This window comes from Hippocampus bargibanti, linkage group LG02, assembly GCF_051943395.1.
Source record: "Hippocampus bargibanti isolate YZ-2025 linkage group LG02, ASM5194339v1, whole genome shotgun sequence".
Classification (NCBI taxonomy): domain Eukaryota; kingdom Metazoa; phylum Chordata; class Actinopteri; order Syngnathiformes; family Syngnathidae; genus Hippocampus; species Hippocampus bargibanti.
Window position 1 is genome coordinate 19,407,775 of NC_142735.1, and position 24,858 is coordinate 19,432,632.

General features: G+C 39.2%; 2 protein-coding genes across 3 annotated transcripts; both read right to left on the reverse strand.

Moving 5' to 3' along the window:
• Positions 1 to 1,176: 1,176 nt before the first annotated feature.
• sesn4 (sestrin 4) lies at positions 1,177 to 17,258 on the reverse strand. Of its 2 annotated transcripts, XM_088989864.1 has the most exons (10): positions 17,012 to 17,258; positions 16,432 to 16,437; positions 10,998 to 11,195; positions 9,055 to 9,237; positions 7,521 to 7,769; positions 7,110 to 7,224; positions 5,439 to 5,563; positions 5,194 to 5,360; positions 4,959 to 5,103; positions 1,177 to 3,270 (listed from the first exon to the last, which is right to left on the reverse strand). In XM_088989864.1, the coding sequence occupies exons 1-10, from the start codon at positions 17,054 to 17,056 to the stop codon at positions 3,181 to 3,183; spliced, it is 1,323 nt and encodes a 440-aa protein (XP_088845990.1). In that variant the 5' UTR covers positions 17,057 to 17,258; the 3' UTR covers positions 1,177 to 3,180. The 2 variants fall into 2 exon arrangements, with proteins under 2 accessions (XP_088845990.1, XP_088845989.1); XM_088989863.1 differs by lacking the exon at positions 16,432 to 16,437 and having other exon boundaries at positions 16,990 to 17,258.
• Positions 17,259 to 20,027: 2,769 nt separating this feature from the next.
• LOC148901824 (UDP-N-acetylglucosamine transferase subunit ALG13) lies at positions 20,028 to 24,281 on the reverse strand. The gene is made up of 4 exons (XM_088989865.1): positions 24,084 to 24,281; positions 23,128 to 23,290; positions 22,183 to 22,321; positions 20,028 to 21,296 (listed from the first exon to the last, which is right to left on the reverse strand). The coding sequence occupies exons 1-4, from the start codon at positions 24,162 to 24,164 to the stop codon at positions 21,185 to 21,187; spliced, it is 495 nt and encodes a 164-aa protein (XP_088845991.1). The 5' UTR covers positions 24,165 to 24,281; the 3' UTR covers positions 20,028 to 21,184.
• Positions 24,282 to 24,858: the final 577 nt, after the last annotated feature.

Consider the following 24,858-nt stretch of genomic DNA (forward strand, 5'->3'; position numbering starts at 1 on the left):
CGCTTTGGTTCCGGTTGAAATATTTTCGTTTCACGTAAAGAGACTCTCATAATCTTAACGCAAGTTACATGTGAAGGAGGGAAGAATATTTTGAAAGTTGCCTTTTGCAGAGAGAAAAAAAACTTTGTCTTATTTCTCAGACACAACACTGTGATCGCAAATTAATATTCCAAGCAGAAACATTGAAATAAATTTATATTGTCTCACAAAAAAGTTGAAGATTTTACAAGAACGATGATTTATTTACCAGAATGAAATGTCACAAATTATTAACTCATTCACTGCCATTCACGAATTTATTTGGGAATAGAAAATATAATGTAGACCGCCATTCGCAATTTTTTTTCGGCTTTTGCTTTTTCATGCTTCGCTGCCGATAAAGCGTTGGCGATGGCCTCGGGCAATGTTTTTACTTTTTCACAAGGGGACAGCACTTCCTTTTTTTCCATGTTCGCTATTCGTTCCAGCTTCAGATGTTGTTCAAGCATTATATAAACCAATATGTATGTATTGCATTGTATTTTGGACAGCCACCCTCATTCAAGCTCATATAACTCCTGCAGAGCCTTATACGTTAGGAATTAACTCTTTTGTTCTGATGAAAGAAAAGAGTCCAAGATTTCTTATTGAAAGTCCTAAAACTCAATATTCTGTGGGTCCTGGAATTCGAGTAACAACACTGTAAAACCCAACAAGTTGAAAGTACTCAAATTTTTTATGGCAACTGATTACGTCAAAATTTTAGAGTACAGTTTACTCAAAAGTTTTGAGTAACCTGTAACCTGTTTTGAGTAACCTGTACAGGTTTTTTGAGTAACCTGTACAGGTTACTCAAAACAGGTTACAGGTTACTCAAAACTTTTGAGTAAACTGTACTCTAAAATTTTGACGTAATCAGTTGCCATAAAAAATTTGAGTACTTTCAACTTGTTGGGTTATACAGTGAATGACAAAAACCCTGGCACTGGAGTGGACACATTTTTGCACGTCTGGCAGTGAATGCGTCAATGGAATAGAAGGATAATTTTCCATGATCAAGTCATGATGTTACAACAAATCCGGATTTTGTAAAAAAAAAAAAAGTCACATTCCATTCAAGATAAATATGAATTTTGTATTTAAAATTGAAAATAAGCAAGCACATTTTGACATGATGAGAAGAAAGAAACATCTTAGTATTTTGATCAGAACAGATGTAATTTATTGTGCTAAAATGAAGGGATTTTAGCAGAATAAGAATTGATTTCTTTCAAGATAATGTCATCATAATATTACAAGATGGTCGATCTGACTTGAACATGGGTAGAAAGTGAAATTTTAACTTGTGAGTTTCAAAAAGGCTACTTTAGTTTCACACTTCAATTCTTTATAATTTGAAACTGATGACAATTTAAAAAAAAATAAAAAAAGTTATTTGAACATTAAATATGCGTTTCGGCATTGGAAATTATTTATTCCAGCAATAATACACTTTGTTATTAAAAAAACGGCCATTTTTATGACAAGCATGTCAGATTTGTTGTGATGATTTATTGGCATAACTTTTTGAACTGTTTTCACCTCGTCAAATGACTTTTTTGACTCCAGTTTGAGAAGCACTTGCTAATCCTAAAGAGCACAATAACAATAACAACTCCATCATACTATATCTGTCAAAAACCAAAAGAATAAATGAATAAACAAAACAAAATGAACAATTGCTGCACGTTCTGTTTTGCAAACGGTACCGTGCATTGTTTCCATACAGCAGAAAAATACCACTTTGTTCAACGGGCAAAGAAAACAAAGACAATCGTCTTGTCAATGGCTCAACTTCTTTTTTTGTGTGTACCACAAAGCGCACAAGCAAAAGCTTACTCTGAATTTTGTTGTTGTTTTCAATCAGTCAGTCACTATGAAATGTTCAGCAGGTCTTCAATTGGGAAAAAAATCCTCAGACATATGGGAAGAAAAAAAAATTCCATGTCACATCTCGGCTCTCCACTTGCTTTCTTGCGTTATAAATATATATAAAGTTTTTTTTAAAGTGCTTGAAAAAAAAACTAAGGTTGTTAGGTTCTCTTTCTTTTTTTTGTACAAAACAGCTCAGGAGATCCAAAAGGGTCCTTCAAACAACACTGAATGAGGATTGTTCCTGGACAACATTCAATATGTCCACGTTGGGCAAAAACTTCACACCTACAAATATAAGGAGAGTGTACACGACGGACAGTATACTTCGCACCAAAATTTGGGGGTACCGGGCTGAAATTCAGGATAAAATTCCCAAAACCATTTTGGGTGTTTTTTACTTGACCTTCTTGAAACTTTTGAACGCACCACTGTTCAACGCTTTTGGATAAGGGAACATGCAACAAATATTTGACCCGGAACAATTTCCAAGTATTGGCTCATCCATGCCTTTGTGTCGCTCTGTCAGGCTTTCTGTAGAGAGGGCTGGATGTTTTATTTCATTTATTATTTTTATTTTATTTTTTTTAATGAGATGAATACAGTGAATAGGGGTGTGGACTGTGGGATGTCCTGAGAAGAATAGTACAGGTTCCCAATAATAATCCACAAATAACTAATTATTAATATAATTGAATTAAAAAAAACATTTTTGGGGAAATGTTTCCCCTTGGAATAAATTACAAATAAGGACGGTCACAGGGGAAAAATAAACAGGGGTTTCCATAAAAAAAAAAAGGGGGGGGGGGGGCGTGGGCTACCAATAAATACTTCAAGGATGACGCTCATTAGCTGTACATTTTTCCCTCGCAGCTATTTTTTTGTGGGTGCAAGCGGTTTGGAAAAGGGATGGATAGGGTGTGTGTGGTTGGTACGTAGATTTACAAAAAAAATCTACAAATAATTGCTGCATATTTAGGAGTTTACGGAAGGTCAAATCAGGTTCACCTGTAACGGTTGTTGTGCATTTTCAAGCTGAAATGTCCCCCGCAAGTTAAATACTTTTTGTTGAAGGTAGTCTGAAGTCTGACTGGGATAGCACATAGTGACGGTGAAAAGGGGGTGTGGCACATCTGGAAAAAAACAAAAACGTACATGTGCCCTCTTCCTAATATGGCCACAGATTTGTCCCACCGTCAGTGAGCTTGTTGCACGCTCGCTTTTTGGCTGGCTGGTGTACCTCTGGAGAAGGAAGAAAAAAAAATGGAGCAAGGCGCTGGCGGGACGCATTCAGGCGACCATGTACTGAGTGATGGCTCTCAGGGCATAGAGGAGCTCCGCCTGCAGACGTGCTTCCATGATGAGTAAATTCACATGGATCTGGGGAAGAGGGGGACCAGATGATTGCCATGGTTATGTAGCACATTTTCAATGGAAAACAGCACCAGTGTCATGATAGTTACAATTTTTTGGAATGGCTGTCATTTAATTTAAGGTTAGTTGAGTTCATCAGTTTTTTTATTTGGTCTTCACAGCAATATATCTATACAGTACATACATATATACACATATATTCATACATATACACCTGTATATACACTGAAAAAAACTTATCCTGTGACTGTAAAGTGACCTTGAGAGTTTTGAAAGGCGCTTACAAATTAAATGTATTATTATTATTACGATATTATTATTACACACACACACACACACACACACACACACACACACACACACACACACACACACACACACACACACACACACACACACACACACACACACACACACACACACACACACACACACACACACACACACACACACACACACACACAGTACGAGACGAAGATCTGAGCAAAGCCAATCCTGCCATCTACTGGTCTAAAAATCATTTCCACAGCCTAGAAATTGGCGATGCGGGGAAGCCCTTTTATCAATATTTTACTGATTCATATTAATACAGTAAAGTCTCGTTATATCGATATCGGATATTTCGATAGTCCCGGTTATATCGATACTATTTATATGCACGCACGGAGAAAATTACATGCAAAGAGGGTCGGATATATCGATAGTCCCGGTTATATCGATATTTTTTTCGGACTCCCTTGAATATCGATATAATGAGACTTTACTGTATTAAAGAAAAAAACAAGTGTTTCACTCAGTTATTATGGACAAACGCTCATTTTTATTTCATTTTGTGAACGAAAATACAGATAGCATTTTTTTTGTTTGTGTTATTTGAGCCATTTTGATGAGTATAACATGAACAACGTGGTGAAATTTTGTAAAAAAAAAAAAAAAATCACAAACACTGAAGGGCAGCAGTGGAATGACTTGAACTGCGGGGGGTGTCAAGAAGAATTGTGGAAGAAGGTCAATAGGTCAAAACTTGCATTTTGAAATGTCATGAAAGGAAAGTATGGGCACTTGGGCTAGATGTGGACAAAAGGTATAAACATGTTAAATTAGTTCACTTGATAACATTTGGAAAACAATGGGAATATTAAGAGTGAGCAAAACAGACTAAAAAATGTCCTGAATTTTGCATACATTTTCTAATTAGAAAGATTTGAATTAATTGGTCAAGAAATGTAGAATGACCAGGGAGTCAAACTCTTTCGATAGGGATTTTTTTTTTTTTTTTTTTTTTTGGGGGGGGGGGGGGTGTTTTAATTGAGTTAAATGTGAGAATTGAGGTTTGGAAAAATCATTGCAAAAAAAGTGAATTTATGGGAATGTAGAAAAAAATACAGTAAAGTCTCGTTATATCGATATTCAAGGGAGTCCGAAAAAATATCGATATAACTGGGACTATCGATATATCCGACCCTGTTTGCATGTAATTTTCCCCGTGCGTGCATAGAAATAGTATCGATATAACCGGGACTATCGATATATCCGATATCGATATAACGAGACTTTACTGTAGTTGAAGTTATGTAAGTTTGTACAGGGATGTTGCTACTCAAACTGCTCATGACTTGGGAAAGACTTTTGAAGGGAAACATGGCACATGAAATATCTCCACTTTTTAGAAGGTCGTCAGGAAGATGACTCACCCTCTCCGCCGTTTTAGGAGGAGCCCAACCCAATGGACGCGCCGAATTTCTGCTGGGGTCAGGGAAACAGGCGACAGCCTTGATGTACAGCTTCAAATCTCGCTCCAGGAGATGATCCACTTCCCCGTAGTCGTAATCGTCGTACCTGCCGTTAGTCATAAACCATCTTTGAATCCACTCAGTGTTTCCACTGCGACAACCAAAGAACATTTAGCGCATGAGCATGAAGTCTGACCGAATTCCTAACATGCAGTGGATGTAATTCCAGACGGCCCTTTTCAAGTCGGGCCCGTGCGGTGACGTCACGGCAGTGACGCTTCGAAAGCGCTCGTCCAGGAGGTGGCCGATGTCCGAGTACAAGCGGTTGGCCAACGAGAAGCCGTGGTCCTCCCACGAGTAATCCTAAGGACAGACACAGAAAAAAAGTCCCCATCCCGATCCATCCTAATTCCTTTCTTGCACTCATGTTAAGCCTCTCACTTGAACTCGAAATACTTGGAAGTGGTCCTCATCCCTGCGGGCAAATTCTTGGTAATCAAAATCTGGGTCTGTGACAAAGCGTGACGGGTCCGTGAGGCACATCATTTCGTTGTCGTCTTCAACATCTGAAAAAAAAAAAAAACATAAAAAAAAATAATATAACAGTTAACACGCTGAACGATAAAATGGCAACCCTGTCATAGAGGAAATAATGATAATCTACAGCAGGATTTTTTTAATCAATGGTTATTAGTTTTTAGGGATGGAAAAATAAATTGCATTGGATGGCAACAAACCTAACGGTTATTGATGCACAACTGTGACATGAATATTAATTAATATCAGAGAAAACAAGATTGGCATAGCTGTTGGTCGATCAGCATCTGGAGGGAAAATGAATACAAAATAATTCTATACACATAACTGAGCAGGAAACGTGACGACGCCCCGTATTCCAACCTTGGGGTTGGCATGGAAGATTTAATGTACGTTAACATTGAGGATTCAGAAAATGGATGCTTTTTATACAACACATATGTGATTTGTTTTCAGACCTGCAAATGAAAGCTCTCAAAATGACCTTTGAGTGAAGCTCTTCTTTTAATTCGTGTACTTCTTTTTATTTGAATCAATTTCTTTCAGAAACTTTGCCTCCTATTTATATTAACGTGCAAAAAAATGTGTGGATTCCTTTGCTTCTTTCTGCATTTGACGATTTGATACATCAGCACAATTAGATGTCTTTCTCATCTGAGATAGATCAGTTTGATGTCACCACAAAATAAAGTGAGAAAAAATTCTGCGTTGCATTTATTTATTTTTGGAAGAATAACTGAAATATAGTGTGGTATATCGTAATTGGATACAGGCCAGTGGTCGAGTGCTTCGCACAGTGGTGCAGGATTTGATTCCTGCTCCGGCTTTCCTGTGTGGAATTTTCATGTTCTTCCTGTGCCTGCGTGGATTTTCTCCGGGTACTACGGTTTCCTCCCACATTCCAAAACCACGAATAGCGGGTTAATTGGGCACTAAAAATTGTCCTTCGGTGTAATGGTTGTTCATCTTTGTAGGCCCTGCGATTGGTTAGCAACTGGTTCAGGGTGTCCAAAGACGGCTGAGATAGACTCCAGTACTGCCGCGCCCCTTGTGATGATGAGCGGATCAAAAAATGGATGGATAAATACTGTTTATCGTTATTATAAATCAAAATCGATAATATCGTAATAGAACATTTTTTTCAGATCACCTAGCACACAGTGTCAAAGTCAAGGCCATGTGGTGGGCCAAATCTGGCCCACCACATAATTTTATTCGGCCCCACGAAAGCATATCAAACTTGTGAAATTCCATGATTGCTAAAGTCCGAACCAATAGTTCAAATTGTCCCATGTAAACTACAATAACAGTCATTATTTTTGACTTCATAGTTGACAACTAGTTTTTCATTAATTTGTTGTGTGCTCTCGATGTCATAGGTGGAGGGGATTAAATTTTGTAATGGCTTCCCCAAATTCATAATGGCCCACGAGAAGAAACCATGACTACAATGTGGCCAGCGGCGAAAAATGACTTTGACACCCTTAACCGAGCCAAATTCTTTTTCTTTTCTTTTCTTTTTTGAAAAGCCAATGAATGGCACGTGAGGAAAAGGAAATGGGTGATGTTGTTTACCGGCTTGCTGGAGTGTCTGGGTGTGCAGCATCCGCTCTTCTCGCCTGTCTCGCTCTTCCTGGGCTCTGTGGATCCTCTCTTTCAGACACAACACGTCGCTACTTGAGTCCACAGACTGACAAAAACAAAAGGACAATGTGAGCATGGAAGGATTCGCATGCTGCGAAAACACAGACACAAAATATTATCTGCTAATTGGAAGTACTGTACATTTGTATCAGTTGCTTGGATTTACCGGGTCATCTCAACAGATTAAAATAGAGTCCAAAAATTCTGTAATTTCAGTCGACTAATACCAAAACTCATAATAGGTCTATTGGCTATACTGAGAGCAAATGTCTATACTTGATTTCACTATTACTTCAGTTTTACATAACCACAAAAGTTTTTTTAATTCTTTTTTTTTTTTACCCATCTTCGTGTCTTTTGCTCGGCGGCGTTGTCAAGACCCAGAGGCCCGTTGGGGTTGCCGTTCGCGGCGTCAAAGGCGCATAAGGTGGGTGGAGTGCCGCTGGGGGACTTGCCGGGAGGCGGCGGGTGGCCCGAATCGGCGTTGGAGCCAAATACGAAACTGCACAGTGAGTGGCAGTGGGCCAGAATCACCACAGCCTGAACTAGCTCAGCCAGAGACCAGCACGACTCACCACACTTCAGCAGCGTCTGCGGGAACACAAGTGGGATGTGGTGGTGAGTGGGTGCACACATACCGATGATCGGGACAAATTGGAGCTTTTTTTAAATTAAGTAATGTATTTATTTTTCAAAAGATCTTCTACTGTTGTGTTTGTTCCTCCCTTTAAATTTTGACCTCTAATACCTCTTAATGAAACCTTGGAAATGTTGGACAACTTAACGGGGGTTGTCAACCTCCTCAGGAAAACTCCTCGGGTGATGATTAGTGAGAACGGCTATCAGTGCTCTGATACACACTGATACAAAAAAGAAGTAAATAAATAAATAAGTAAACAAATAAACACATAAACAAATAAACAAATCAATCTCAATTGACATCGGTCGAAAGCAAATTAGAATCACAGATGACTTTGTTTCCCAAAATGTATGTTTGTCATCAATTTCAAAAAATTTGTTCCTTTTTTCAGCATATCATGTTATTACGATCTACAATATTTATTGATTTATTTATTAATTTCTTCATTTATTTCTTCATTTATTCATTCATTCACTTATTTATTTTAGTGAGTCCTGTATAAACGTGTGCAGTCTAGATTTGACTGTGTATTTTAATTAATATACAGTATAGGTATGAAGTTTCAAAAAAAATTCATAACCTTTCAATTTTAAACAAAATATATTATTTATTTATTCGCTGCCAGACAATGTGCAAAAAAACTCCAGTGCCAGGGTTTTTGTCATTGTTACTCAAATTCCGGGACCCACACATTATTGAGTTTTAGGACTACATAAACATTCAAATACAGCATTAGAAACTCTCTCCTTTCATCTGAAAAAAAAAGTTAATTCCTGGAGTTATACGAGCTTGAAATGAGGGCCGCTGTCCAAAATACAATACAATACAATACAATACAATACATATTTATTGGTATAGCACTTTAAAAACAGCTGAAGCTGGAACAAAGCACTAACATGGAAAAAAGAGAAATGCTGCCCCCTTGTGGAAGGGAAAAACATCACCAAAGGCCATGGCCAGCGCTTTATCGGCACCCAAGCATGAAAAAACAAAATTCGGACACACACATTCGGGAATGGCGCTCTATGTCATGCTTTCAATATGGAGTGAATTAGTTAAGCTGGTTTGCCAATTGATCCTCAGTGGAGGAAAAAGCAGGAAGTCATATTTGGCCTCTAAAACAGCCCGAAAATTACTTATTGATTTGAGATACAAAATAAAAACATTCAAAAATAATCGCTGACAGCAACAATGAAGCTTGCCCTTGCGCTTAGGTGAACTTTTTTTTCTTCCTACCTTGATGTGTGAGCAGGCGGCGAGCCAGGGCTGGTGAGCCAGCACTTTGTTGATATGGTCAAGCAGGCGCAGACGCGCAGGCGCTGCCTCCAAGCCCTGCAGCCACAGGGGGTCGCCGCCCAGCCTCAGGAACTGGGTCGAGTGCAGGTAGACCAGATAATTGCAGTGGTGGCGCGCTGCCGCCTGAGAAAAATCAAGTACTGTATCGCTCAATTGTGTTAACTTCAAATAGCCCAGATCAATTTCAGCCATCTTTCAGGAAATATTATGGTTTCGCATTCACATTAGGGCTAGCTGATCAACATTTTTTGCAGACATTCACAAATATCTTCTTTTATTTGGAAAAAAATTAACTTGATATTTTATATATTTAAAAAATATGTTGCCTGTTTTGTAACATGTTCCAGACAGAATCAAGGAATCAGAACAATCATCTGTTCTTGTTTTTTTTTTCAGTGTTAAAATGTCCAATTTCTGGAAAAGGGGGATGGGAATTTGCCTATTTTTGAGGGGGAAAAAAAATCTGATTTTTTTAAAGAAGTAGTGATGTGACATTTTTTTTCTCGCCACACCTAGTTTAAGTTTAACTGTCAAACACATTTTAAAAATAACATAATTACATGTGGTGTATCTAAAGGACCGCATAAATTAGTTCAGTCCGTTTTGCCCACAGGTGTCAAAGTCAAGGCCCGGGGGCCAAATCTGGCCGCTACATCATTTTATTCGGCCCGCATGGGCAAATCAATTCCATGATACTTGCTAAGATCCGAACCAAAATTTCATTCATTCATTATTTTTTACATCCAATTTGAAAACTAATAATTCATTAATTTGTTGTGCATTCTATGTTTGTCTCGTCTTTAACATGTGTAGGTGATTAAACCTTCTAATGGATTCTCCAAATTCATAACGGCCCCCGAGAGGAAACCATCACTACAATGTAGACCGCGGCAGAAAATGTGTTTGACACTCTTGGTTTAGCTCAATGCTAACAAGCGAAGCAAAAACATAACCGCATGGCTTGCATGGGTGTTGTAGTGCATTAACGAATATTTACACGTGAACAAAAATACAGCATCTACACACATACACAGACAACAATAAACACTGGCATATATTCTTCATGTTCTCCAAAGAACAACTGAACTTATTCTGGTTTGCTGGGTAGTGACCAGCTCTGTACTGTTTATCCATCTGTATGCCTGAATGATACTGCCCCCTGTGGCCAGAAGGACTAGTGTGTCGTATCATCCTGACCGATGTACAGTATTTCATGATGGCATTACAGCCTGTTTTTAAAAGTATATATATATATATATATATATATATATATATATATACAGTAAAGTCTCGTTATATCGATATCGGATATATCGATAGTCCTGGTTATATCGATACTATTTCTATGCACGCACGGAGAAAATTACATGCAAACAGGGTCGGATATATCGATAGTCCCGGTTATATCGATATTTTTTCGGACTCCTTTGAATATCGATATAACGAGACTTTACTATATATATATATATATATATATATATATATATATATATATATATATATATATATATATATATATATATATATATATATATATATATCAAGAACGATATTATAGAGTGCTATTTTCTTGATTTAAAAACAGATCATAAACATTGTTTCTTTTTTTGCGAGGTTGTAGGTAGGCTGGAATTGTTTTAGGGCATTTCCCTGTTATGTTTTCAGTCATAGCATGGTCATGGAATTAATACATCTGGATGCACCACATTATCATGATGATGAAGTCAAAGTTAAAGGGATGGTCATACAAGTGGACTTCGCATACGTGATTGTATTATGATCTATATTCTGCCTTTTGCTCTGGAAGACACTCCGTTACTTGCTCAAAAATACATAGCATTATTTCTCAAAGGTAAATCAACCAAAACAGTCCATTGACGCACCATGATGGCGATGTAATGGCGACAAGGCAGCGGCAGAGGTCCGTCCATGTGCAGGATGTAATGCTGCGCTCGCAAGAAGCTTTCCAGGTACTGCGGGTGCGAGGCCATCTGCTGCGACACGGCGTCCACGCTGCCGCGGCCTGGTGCCGACTTGATCAGCAGCAGAGAGGCGCGCTCCTTTTCCTTGCTTACCATCGCCTGATCGAATAAATAACAGGCGAGAAAAAATTACTCAACAGTTTGCAACAAAATTTACTTGAGGTACAGTAAAGTCTCGTTATATCGATATCGGATATATCGATAGTCCCGGTTATATCGATACTATTTCTATGCACGCAAGGAGAAAATTACATGCGCGCAGGGTCGGATATATCGATAGTCCCGGTTATATCGATATTTTTCGGACTCCCTTGAATATCGATATAACGAGACTTTACTGTACTTTATAAAAAGTAAAATGAACAGTAATTTGAAGTGTACCATACGCAGTATTAAAAAATGAGGACATGGAAGCCTCTATCTGTGATTTTCTTCATCCTCCATAAACAAGTGGACAAAATGTGTGAATTGGGCAATGTGTTTTGCCATCGTGATCGTTTCGGAGGGGAAACGATGAGGACATTTGTGGGGTCATTTCGTAATTCAAGTGTGTGTCGGAGGGGAAGCGGAGCCACAGCTGAGGCAAGCAAAAGTGTCGCTTTATGTGAAAGCGAAACTTCATTCAAGACGCCTTTCATGGGAAGGCGTGGCAGACTGAATCATGAATCATTTCCTTCCTCATGTGTTTAATCACGGTATTGCGTATCCAGACAGGAACCGATACTTGTGATGATCATTGGTGAATCCCTGCTCAATTGCAGATTTTTTTTCTTTTACAATACAGTATACAAGTGGCGATCCGTCTTATTTGACACCTACTGTAGGCCTTCAGTAGTGCTACTTCTGAGTCAATCCTTCCCTTCATAACTATCTTATGATGAGACAACCTTCACTGCAACTACAGCTGCAACTGCGACTCATGAAAAGTGTGGTGTGATTGACTAAAGTCCACTAGAGGTGGAGGTACAGTTAGCCAGGAAATAAGGCCTGCGAGCAGGCCTTGGTGTCGCTAACTCCAGATCAAATTGGTGAGAGCAGGGGTGTCAAAGTCATTTTTTGCCGCGGGCCACATTGTCGTTATGGTTTCCTCTCGAGGGCCGTTATGACTTTGGGGAAGCCATTCGAATCTTTAATACCCTCCACATATAACATATAGAGCGAACAACAAATTAATGAATAAATAGTTTTCTAATATGAAGTCAAGAATAATAACTTATTGTGGTTTACATCCAAAAATATGAAATTTTGGTTAGGATTTTAGCAAGCAACATGGAATTTCACAGGTTTGATTTGCTTTCGCGGGCCGAAAAGAATGATGAGGCCGGCGGGATTTTGTTCCCGGACCTTGACTTTGACACCTGTTAGCTATCGAGCTAGCTAGCTAGCTACCTTGAGAGCTATCTATTAGCTAGCTTTCTACCTATTTGAGTTACTTCCGGGTTGAGTGAACTCTGGCGTGTGTGGTTGCTGCTGCTCACCCACAGAAAAACTTATCCTGTGACTGTAAAGTGACCTTGACAGTTTTGAAAGGAATTTATAAATGAAATGTATTATTATTATTATAATGTAAGTGGTACCTCTTATGAACAACTGAAACAATGTGCAAGGTATCAAGCAGAACTCAAGTGAATAAAATACCCTAACAGTTGTACAGTTGGTGCAGAAAATCAGTGACCAATTTTAAATTAATCAGTCGCCGTATTTGTAGGAAAAACAAGTGTGCAATTATGCAGATATCCCTGAGCGCCTCAAAGTGTCTAGTGTTGGAGATTACATAGGTTAGTAACAGTGGTTCAAGTGAGTACCGAGCTGGAGTGACAATGATTATAACGGGATGCTGTTCCACAGGGTTGTGCAAAATTGCAAAGAGGCACTATACAGTTAGATTTGGGTTACTTTTTAGAGGTGTAACGGGGAAGGGGGAAGAAGCTGTTTAAATGTCTGCTGGACTTGGTGCGCATGGATGGGTAGCACCTGCATGAAGAGAGGAGTTGGAAACGGTGGTGGGGAGGGTGCGAAGGGTCCAGTTGGATTACTGTGGAATGTTTTATTTTCATTTCAAGATGATGTTGCAAAAGATAAGCACTATTAATATATGTTTTTTAAATTTAAAAGCATTTGAAAACCCCCTCCCCGCACCTCTCGCTGTCCCCCTCTCCCCCCCTCTCTCTTTCTCTCCCTCCCCCTCCACACTCCCCTCTTGTCCAGACAACAGCGCTTTTGAGAAGGACAGACAAACACCTCTCATGCGCAAAAAAAATGAGGGAGGGTTGGTGATAAGCACCCATATGAAAAGGAGAGGAAAAAAAACACCAAGCATGTGGGCAGATAATGCTAAAAGGAGTAAATCATCATTTCGGAGACAATGGGAGCTATTACAAAGCACATTTTTGTTCAGTAGCAGTAAACAGTGAGATGGAGGAGGGCATGACTGCCAAGGCGTTTGTGCACGTAATGCGACAGCAACTATAGTAAGCACAAAGAGTGCAATTGCAGCACAGCTATTGCTGCAACTCACCGTTGTTTTTCAGAATTTGATTCATCGGTTAATTACCTTTTGGATTTCAAGACATGAACTTAACACTGCACAAGGAGGTTTAAAGAGCCATGCATAGCATCATATAATGAGAAGAACCCACTGTAATGACTCCACAATCTGATAGAACTTCACAGATTTTGCATAGTTGGCTTATGTTGTGGAAAAAAAAATGCAGAAAAAAAGATCAAGGGCATTAGGAGACAGTCGAAAATGAAGGAAAGAACAGTCAGGTTGTTGTTTGTTTATTGATCAGAGAGCTTCTTCCCGTTCCCACGCGGGGATATTGAAAAACATCATTGGGAGTCAAAGGAGACAAAGACGAGGAGGATGACAGGCGTGATGAATGCACAAAAGAAAGCAAACAAGATGGCTTCTCACGGCATACATGTGACATCTTGAGTCGTGTGTGTGTGTGTGTGTGTGTGTGTGTGTGTGTGGTTTTTTTTTTTTTTGTGAGTCACAGATGCAGGAGGAAGACATTCAATCCGCATGCCAATTGCGTCCAAATGATGCGGTGGGCCATGGCACAAATTCATCCGGAAACACATGCGCTGCTTTTGGCCATGCAACCTGAACTGAGGTTGGCCGCGGTTGCGCAAAATCGGCCAAATAGGCCACAGGATGGAAACAAAGAGGAGGAGTAGAAGAAGAAGCAAGAGGGGGAAGAAGATGGAAGGAAGAAGGGTGTAGAGAAGAGGAAAGAAGCAGCAGTAGAAGAAAAGAAATGCGCTCAGGGTGAAGAAAAAAAAACTTTCAAGTACTGTATGACTAATTTCAGCTTCAAAACAAACAAACAAACAAACAAATAATGTGGATTAGGCCTTCCCATGGAGCATTTATTCCAATCCGACATAAATTATGAGCACATGTAGTCTTCTTTTGTCCTCGCAATTGCAAACTAATTCAGTGCATTATTTCTTACTGGTAACTTTTTTTTCCATGACAAGTTCATGACTAGTCCAGTTTACTCATAAATTACTGTACCGTCATACTCGGCCCAAACAGTAGGCACACAGTGATAGCCTCCTTCCGTTCCATAAAGCTATTGGAGCCTTTGTACTCTATCCTTAAGGTTCATGTACAGTATGCATTTGTCCTCACATATACTCATCTTTATATTTTGGCATACTACTAAGACAACTTACATAACAGTAGTGAGGAGCTAGGTGGCGAATGCATACTTGTGGTACTACTTATAAATGTCAAAGGTGCAGTAGATTTTTTTTGGACCACTAATACTACTTTTAGAATTAAGTTAAACTACAGGTTTCCACATTAACATTACAATGTCTAATAAATAGCATGTGTTGTGTCATGTATTAGTAGCCACTTCATCAAGGAAACCAAATAAATGTGATGAAAGGGGCTTTTCATCAAGTTCTTTGAGCATTTGTTATCAATCATTGATACTCAGCTTAATGTTCATAAGCTCTTTGTCCACACAAGTAGGAAAATCCATCCATCCATCCATTTTCCGTACCGCTTATTCCTCATCCTATCTCAGCTGTCTTCGGGCAAGAGGCGGGGGACACCCTGAATTGGTTGCCAGCCAATCGCAGGGCACACAAAGACATACTACAGTCACTCTCACACTCACACGTAGGTGACAATTTGCCATGCATGTTTTTGGGAGGAAACCAGAGGACCGGAGAAAACCCACGCGGGCCCGGGGAGAACATGCAAACTCCACACAGGGGGGCCGGACCGGGACGCGAACCGGCGACCTCTGCACTGTGAAGCCGGTGTGCTAACCACTCGACTACCGGGCCGCCACCAGTAGGAACATATAAAATTCTTCTTGTTAACGTCCAGCGCTCACTACTAGTATGACAACGGTGGCACAACTACAGTTCATGTTACTAAACGGTGCAGTTGTTGACATCTTAATGACTCAAGTAGTGACATCAAATTCTTCGAGCTATCATCTCATGTGTCAAGAGCAGTGCTTGTCGCAAAAAGATGTCCGCAAGAGCAGTTTTGTTACTCTTTACCTCTGTGAGGAATTGAAGTGAAGTATAAATTTATGGTCAAAAACAGCAGACTAGTATATGGACCTTATGTAGGATAACAAGGTTTTAGGATATATGAGGATTTATTCCATATGTTTGGAAAGGACTGGTTGAACCTCATAGTGTCACTATTGTAGCTGAGCAATTTACTGGAAAGGTTTGTGTATCAGTAGGCCAAAAATTAGCACTATCATTGGAAAAACAAATCTAGCAAAACAACTTTTGCACTGAATGGTCTTTCTATTGACAAAGAGCAGACAACTGCATGAATCTTAGACTAGGTACCAAGATGTTGAAATCAATGGCCAAATGCTTCCCAGACAGAAAAGGCCCCATGGGAAAGAAGAACAAGACAAACAAAACTCTGCTGCAGGGTGAAAAAAATGCAAATGAGTGATAGAAACTTCTAACTGTGGATTTTACTTGTTTAAAAAACGTAGATTTATCATTCATTACTTTAGATTCGGCTTCTGTGCTCGAAAAACGTTGAAATTTGATGGCAACGAGTGGCCTTGCTCCTGTTCTCACATTCCTCCTGCCTGCCCGTTTTGCTCCATTTCATCTGCGGCAAATATGTCTCTCCTCTTTTTTTGGACTACTTGAGACAGCGCCCCCGTGTCGGTTGCAAAGAAAACAGCAGTGGCACAAGAGAAAAACAAGTTTGATTGGCAGTCCTTGTTGAGCTGCAAACACAGCGTAAAACAGGTGGTGCAAGGCAACGAAATCGATTTGGATCAAAAATGCTAGACTGTAGAGATTTTGCTGTGGCTGTACTGTATGTCTTCACTTGACACTTTTCTACCCAAATCTTCTCGGACTGACGTCACCCCCCACCTTGTGTGAACCTTGTATATTTCATCCATTTCAACACACAATCAAACTAAAATGCGCTGTTTGTCAAACAGATGTCAATTTGTCAAAAAAAACGATAATACATGAATCAAATACAAACCAAGTGAATACAATTAAGTCACATAAGCACGACATGTCTTAATAAGAGTGACGAGAATGTGGCTTTATACTGTAAAGGAACAATCCGATAAATTGTTTGATGAATACTCAAAAACTACGTGACTCTATATGTATGAATAGAAAGTTTCAATTTGGTTCACGATATACATGTATATGTATGTGTGTTTCCTAATTATGTTACGTTAAAGTTACCGGCTCAAATTTGCTAAGAGTTGGAACAATATCGGTTTAGTAGGCGGCGGTGGAATGAATTAAAATGAAATAAAAGATACCATTTAAGAAAATATTTTGAGAGCGTTGGAATAAAATGAATTAATTTTTGCAATGATTCTTCGCCGTTAGACGCTCCCCTAAATTAGCCACCTTCGCCTACCTGTTTCTGGACTCTCTGGCACCGGTTTCATGAGAGGATACTCCATTTTATTCGTGCAGATGATCATTTTCCAGCGCAGTGTGAAAATTACATGGACGCGGCGATGTCTTATGGACCCTCCGCTGGGTTCTGCTGGTAACAAAAGGCGTAGGAGGAGTGTGAGGAGGAGTGTGAGGAGGACCGGAGCAGCCGGGAACCGGAGGCAGTGTACGGTGTTCTTCTGCCCCGGCAGACAAGTGACGACGGAGCCAAACGAAAGCTGCCAACGTGAGAACTGACAGCTACAGTAACAAGGTGGCCAATCACAACCAAGAAGAGGAGGCGAGATGTGAGCGGGTCTGGTCATGAGGCAGCCAATCAATGTGAAGAAAGGGCTGGAAAACTGATGTTTCCTATGTGACCTTGGCCAATCACGGCAAATTCGGACCCGACGAGCTTTGCAATTTAGATTATGGTTCAGTTTTTTTTAATACTTGGTAATTTTGCTTAGTTGTATATTTGGTGCGTCTTTTATGAATAGTCGTAGGTGTTTTGAAATGTTCGCTAGAAAAAATAATATATATGCCGATATAGAGGCGAATGAACAATGACAATTCACAAAAAGAAGAGGCGGGCGACCTGGCGATTCGATGTAAATGTGACCAATCACAGATAAGTGGGGGCGGGTTTGAAAGTCGAAGGGCGGAAGTAAATGTCCCAAAATGCAAACTGCAAAAAAGTGTACACAAGGACCCTGGGCAAAACAACATGACCGCTATTTGGTACACAAAGCTCGTTATTCAAAAAAACAAACAATTATAATTTGATAAATTAAACTTTTGTTCCTAATTGTTTGTCTTGGACACATATTGCTATCAGCAACCATAATAATTACAGAATAAAGCAATAAAATGTGAGCCTGTGAACACTAAGACTCACAGTTAATTGAAACATGATACATGTATTAACCAACAATCCGCAACATGAAACTTGCTCCATTTGTCTTGATGAGACAAACATAAATGCAACTAAGTCTTTGATTGGATTGGTTAAGCTGCCTTTTTGCCAAAGGGCTTTGAAATGCTCACACATGTTTTTAAATACAGCCACGAAACATGTGTGTACATGTGTAAGATTAAACTCCCTATATTGTAAATTAGTTATTAGGGCAAATTAATGAGTGAATGATTCAGAAATCATTTCGTAATTTCTTCCTCAATGAAATCTAAATACTATAGGTGATCAAAAAGTACAGTGTAAACTGTATTTGCTCTGAAGTAATGAAAATACGTATAAGCACGTTTGTACAAAACGAGTATTGATGGTTGACACATTTTTGGGCACTTTATATGGACAAAATGGATTCCACGGGGAGGGCCCAACACTCTCCAAAACTTTTTGGGGGGTAACTTTGACCACAGCACACAGAACATCAACATTTCTGCTCTACAAATCTAAACCACTGATATCTGAGTCAATAATCTAGCACCAATTTTCCTGATTCTTACTGGTATTTGAATTTGAAGCAATGCAACAGACATGTTGTCATTTTTTTTCATTCTGCTTCTTGTAGAATAGAAAGTTATAACAAAAATATTGAACATTGAAAGGTTACAAATTCAAAACCTTACACAAGGTTTTTAGTGCTAAATGTTTCAACGTGAAAATTGTCACCAAATCTGGGTACCGCCAACATTTTTTCATGAGTAGTATATCTCTGAAGTTGTTTGTTAAAGTTCATTTTGGAATGACCCAGTTGTGACTCGTTCCATGGCCTTGCACAGTCCAGTTCTCTTGTGATGAATAGGAGGATTGTTCTTAAAGCGCTCAGCGTAACAGTTTTAAATCGAGTTGTTTTCACACACTTACAAAAACAGGAGTCACGGCATCCCCGCTGACCTCAAGCGGATCTAAGTTGTCATTTTTAACTTTACGTCACAGTGAATATGAATTATATGCTGCATTTTTGTTCTTTATACACACTTTAAAAAAAACAGTTCCCAGGAGTCTTAATAACAGAACATCAGATGTGGAAAAATTAGTTGACAACTCTAGTAACAGGACGGATTCTACTATTCTACCCAAGTACAGTTTTCAATGAAATTGACTTTTTAAAATTCTCCTAAAACGAAACAATCTCATCTCAGGCAAAAGTAGAACTGAAAGCAAGAACCTGCAGGATGTAAAGACGGAGGGTTGATGCAAAACTTAAAAATGAAAAAAATAAATCCCATTATTAATAACAGTTAAGTACAGTTCCTGGCATTGTGTGGGCAAAAAGGCATGTTGAGTGACTTATTACAACCGACTTCTTGTTTGTTGGTTAGCAATGCAAAGTGACAAAAAAGGCTCAATGGAAGGGAGGAAAAAAATAAGAATTGCAGTCACACATGACAGTGAGAGAGCAAGACAGAGTGAGTGTCCAACGCAATTAAATTACTCGCAGCTTTGCGCAAACATCATGCGGATACCGTTGAAGAGGCTGGCTGAACCGGTCTGAACAAGCGGAGGGCAAACAATCAGTTCGGAACCGTCTGCGTGGCGGATTCAAATGCTTAATTCCATTATTCTCTGTGCTGAATTGAGAAGAGTTGAAAATAGCTCAATGAACGCGGCAATCGTGAGGAATTTTAGGATTTTTGCCTCCTTTGCAAAGGCCTGATGATTGGAGGTTTTCAAAGTAAAAAAAAAAATACTGTTATTGTGGTTTACATTGGGCAATTTCAATTTTTGGTTCGGACTTTCGCAAGCATCATGGAATTTAACAAGTTCAATTTGCTTTCGCGGGCCCAATAAAATGAAGTGGCGGGCAAGATTTGGCCCCGGGGCTTTGACTTTGACACCATTGTGTAGGGTTTGTTCAGTGTTCAATTGTTTCTCAAATAAATTAGCGCTCAGAAAACAGGTAGGGCTGAACTATTGTAAATGTTAAACCTGTTTCATAGTTACGATAGCATATCCTTCAGATGCTGGGATTGTGAAACAGAAGAGAACCAATTGAGCAGGGTACACACATAAAAAAAGCATGTCAAATTTAAGCATCACACTTGCGATCAACGTCAGCAAAAATCTGTTTATCCCAAAGATTGATTGAACAACACTCCAAAAGAGGACATATATGACAATTTCTATTTCCTTTTGACATGTGGAGTCTTCCATGTTATAAATTACATTTTTACATTTGTTTTGTCAAACAGAACTCAAATGTCAATTTTCATGTAGTATGCTTAATTTATTAAATGGTGTCGAAATACCTTAAGGTAGTTGGAAAGGTTAGGTCAAGCCTCCGTTTATAGGCGACCAGCAGGTGTGAACTTCCAGCAAATACCAATTGTGTATGCGTCCGCGTGTGAAAGTGTGTGTCACCTTGACTTGGCGATCAGATTACAGTGTAAATAGTGTATAGCTTGCCTGTGTGTTGCACATTTGTCCCACTAGGATCATCACAACAGCATATTCATTGTGCTTACAGGTTGTAATCATATTTTTAATGAAACTAAAATATAAATAGTGAACCAGCGCTAAAATATGGATTTTTATGCAGAATATTTTTTACATTACAGAAACTAAACAGCTTTTTTTTAACAAGGGTTGACTGTAGATGTAGTTTTATATGCTGACAAAGGGGAAAAAAGTGAGAGATGAACATTAGCTTGGCTAGGTTTATTGGAGGGATGTCAACAAAGACTCCCAGCCTCAGATGACTGATAACGTGCAGACAAAACTGACTGGAAAAACAAAAACAAAAAACTAGTTTAGCGTTACTGAGTATACATGATTCAACATAATGTTGTTAAACAGACATATTGTATTTTATTGTCTTCACAATTAAAAACACTTCACATGTGTGTGGACCCATAATATATCTGTGGCATGTTTTTATCAAAATATCCTCAGAACAAATTGGCCAAGAAATTGAGTATGCTCCGCTGATCAACGTAACACTAGAATGTGTGCGTCGATCAAGATTCAATGCAGCTTTGCTTACCTTTTGACTTTGACCTGATACAAAGGCACCCGTTGGGGATATGACTGTTTCCGCATTATAACATTTCTGCTGTCACTTGAAAGTGGCACTTGATTGGCACTCATCTGAGCTGACCATGTCATGGGCATTGGGTAACATTTGGGTGGGCTTAAAGGCCAGTGAGTTAACCCTTTGTGGGGAAAAAAGTTCATCTTCCATCAAAATTCATATTCACAGTGACGTAAAGCTTCACCGTAGTCCAAGTGCTTTGTCCATAAAGTCTGCAAACTTCTGGGGCTGACCCGGCTCAAAAGGCTTAAGGACAGAAAGGTCCATGTTCCTCAGGGTCTCAGTCAGTGTTCTGAGAGAAGAGAAAAAAAACAGGGGGGGGCACGAGTGAACTCTTACTAAAATTCATTTTCAGCATAATTTCTATATTGTCCTCCTGGAGTTCTCAAAATTGGGGTCCGCAAAATGATTTGTCATAAATCATTATGGATATGGGATGAGGGAATGCTGTGACTAAAGGAGTAGGGGAATCGTTTTAAAAATAAAAAAAACAGATCCACAAATGCAAACCCAATTCCAATGGAGTATGTTGTTAGCAAATCATGCTCAACGGATATTGAATTAAATATATGACCAAGACAAGATATTTAATGTTCAAACTGATAAACATTGTTTTCAGCAAATAATCATTAACTTTGAATTTTATCGCTGCAACCTGTTTGAAAAATACTGTGACAAGGCCACGTTGACCACTATTTTAAATCCGCTTTTGCTTTGTATGTGCAATTCTTTCCCATTATGGTTTGAATAAAATCGGTCTGATTTGTTTTGATGAATTCAGAAGTCAAACTGACCATATATGTTAACGGGACTACAGTATGTATCTTTCTTAGAGCATTGAATCCATCGCAACTGGAGCGCTCTGGTTGTCCTGGGAGACGTTTGACCTCTCATTCGAGAAAGCACGGTCTGAAAACTGACCACGGATGAATGAGAATATCCGCAAGTATGTGATAAGCTATCATGTTTAGAGGGTTATAAAGTGATCGAGAATATATTTTATTTTCCCTCAGCTTTAGTGCTTCCATTTTTCTGTTCATGTCAATCAATGAGAAAAACTATGGAACTCCCTGTTTTATGCTTCCATGTGGTGTTTAATTCAAAGTAGTGTGTGCTTTGATTTTTTTTCCTGGACCCAAAGAAGTTTGAGAACCCCTGTCCAGATCTACATTACATACGGGCAAGTGCAGTAGAGCAAATGTGAGTCCTTGTGCAGCTGTCTGGCCAGTTCCAGTTGGTGGTTGTCCATCAGCATGTCATTGACCACCACTACCAACGCTTTGCCGGCATCCAATGCCTCCAAGCAGCTTCCGGCCCCTGACAGAAACAAGATCTGCATTCCTCAGCCTTTCCGTGGAACCAATAGGACCGTTCCCATTTCCAGTTCATATGTCTTTTCAACGCCTTTTAATGGACTGTGATCGTAATTTTTTTAGGAATTGTTGGGAATAAATTGTGAATTTGCGACAATGCAAGGACATACTGTCCCAAAACAAAAAGTAGACGCTGTTTTACCTCCAAAACTTTGATTTTAGTGTTTTCCGTTTTTCAGGAATCAGCAGAAGATATATTGGCTTCACCAAAAACAGCTGACCCATTTCTATCAATATGCCTTGCTTTTGTGACATCTGAAAACAATTTATGAAAATAAGACTGAAAAATAAATAATTGACTTACAAATATGGATTGGATTGGATTGGATTTGCCTTTATTAGTCTCACAGTGGAGAAATTTACATTTCACAGCAGCAAAGTGATGAAAGGAATGAAAGTAGAAAAACAAAATACATGAGCTGCTGGAAAGGCAGCCACTCTCGCGGCGCAAAACAAACAGTGACATTGACTCATCCATTACTTGGCTTGAATCGAACCTCATCAATTTTTACACTCTTTGGGTCATGCTTTGTCATGGTCACCACACAAAATAATAATACATTTAATTTTTAAGTGCCGTTCAAAATTCTCAAGGACCACCCACAGTGACACGTACGGCTGTTTATAACATACTGGACACACACACATAGACACACACAATGTTGGAAAGTCAGGTGCCCCCTCCTTATGACACTTTGGCATTTCTGTCCCATATAATTGTATACATGACAAGCTGAGATTTTTACTTGCCCGCGTGGCTGATGATGAGGTCTGCTTCTTCCATGTCGTTGGCTATGGAATCCTTGAAGCGAAAAACCTCCAGGGTGACATGCGGAAAGTTCTTTGGAACTGGGAGAACGGATCCTCTTCCCACTTGGAGAACCACACGCTCATAACCACGATTCTTTAATGCCTGGAGGTGAAAACAAATAAAGGAACAAAAAAAGAACCGGTGGCTTATTCAACTGGAATAAAAAATACAATATAATTGCATCACTGATTAATTCACCAAAGACACATAGAATACTAAACTACAGTTTTAGCATGCTATTGTAGCATCTATAGGCAATTGCTGGGTAATTTGTGTAATTTGTAGCAAGGCTTCAGTCTATCCAATTGCATTGTCCAGGATGAAGCCAGTGATTAAAATCCAGTATCTGACCACACCCAAAAATAAATAAAATAAAATATAAAAACAGCCATTCTATGCAGGTAAATGAACAATGACACAACAGCACAACTAATGGAGAATATATTGTCTTGTGAAGCTTCGAGCACAGAACATTCTTTGTCTAAATTGAAATATATTGTTACAAGATGTATTTCGAGTAGGTATAGTTTAGCTTTTTTTGAACATTTTTGTTGTGATGTTTGATCCTCCAGCGCTTGTTGTCGGATCAGTTCTGCTTAATAAGACTGTCAGCAATTAGATGTCCACTGGTGACGTACTTCAAAGGAAACTATTTTATATGCAGTTATCTTTTACTGCACCAAATTATCAAAACAGGCAATGCATTTACCAGTAAATGACAGCGGCGTGGAATAACACTCGTACCAAAGTCCTTTAACGAAGTATTTCCTACACAAGTATCTTTACTTCTCGCTAGGTACACAGTACAAGTACTTATCACACTTGATTAGTCCTGTAAATGCAAATACGTCGGCAATAAATTGCCTTTATACAGACAGGCGCCAATTGAAATCACCTTAAGAGTCTCGGCGGACGTAATTTCCTCGATGAGATCGTCAAAGCTTGTAGTACCAACGGTAACAAACACAGTCTTCATGGCAATTCACACGAAATTGGTCGTTTCGTCACGTCTTTTCCGACTTTTGCTTCAAACCGATTCACCGAGGGAAGTCATCGCAGTGCGTACATCGAACAACCACTTCCGGTTTAATGCGTGACGTCACAGTCACTTTTAAAATACGGTGCTTCCTCCGATGGTTGGAGGCTAAACTGCAACGTTTTGAAATAAAGCTGACGACAATTTCTGGCCTGATGAGTAAAAATGTGTTTCCACTACTGCCAATTTTGTCCAACAAAAACTTAAGTACATCGGATTACTCAGCTACTGTGTTACACGAGTAACACTAGTATGCCCTATTTGTAAGATTGCACCTTTCTTCTGCATGGATATAGAAAAAACGCTCAGACAATTTCAAATATGTACATGTGTAACGGAGTTGTGCACTTAGATTATTAAATTATGAAGGAAGTGACGCAACGGCGCACAGTGTGGCACCATGTCCCGCCCATAGTTTCCAGAACAATCTCGAGGAGATTCAGGGTGAGTCGCAATTTTGTTTCTACTTTTGTACTGTCTAGTGTTATCTAATTAGTTCCCTTATTCATTTCGAGTCCAGATTACTTTTTGTGTCATTATTTACTTCACGTTTTGTCGAGTGGAACTTTGGAGCACATGTGCTTCATAGTGCTTTTCTATTGCGCAGTTAATCACAAGACGAAACCCATGCGAA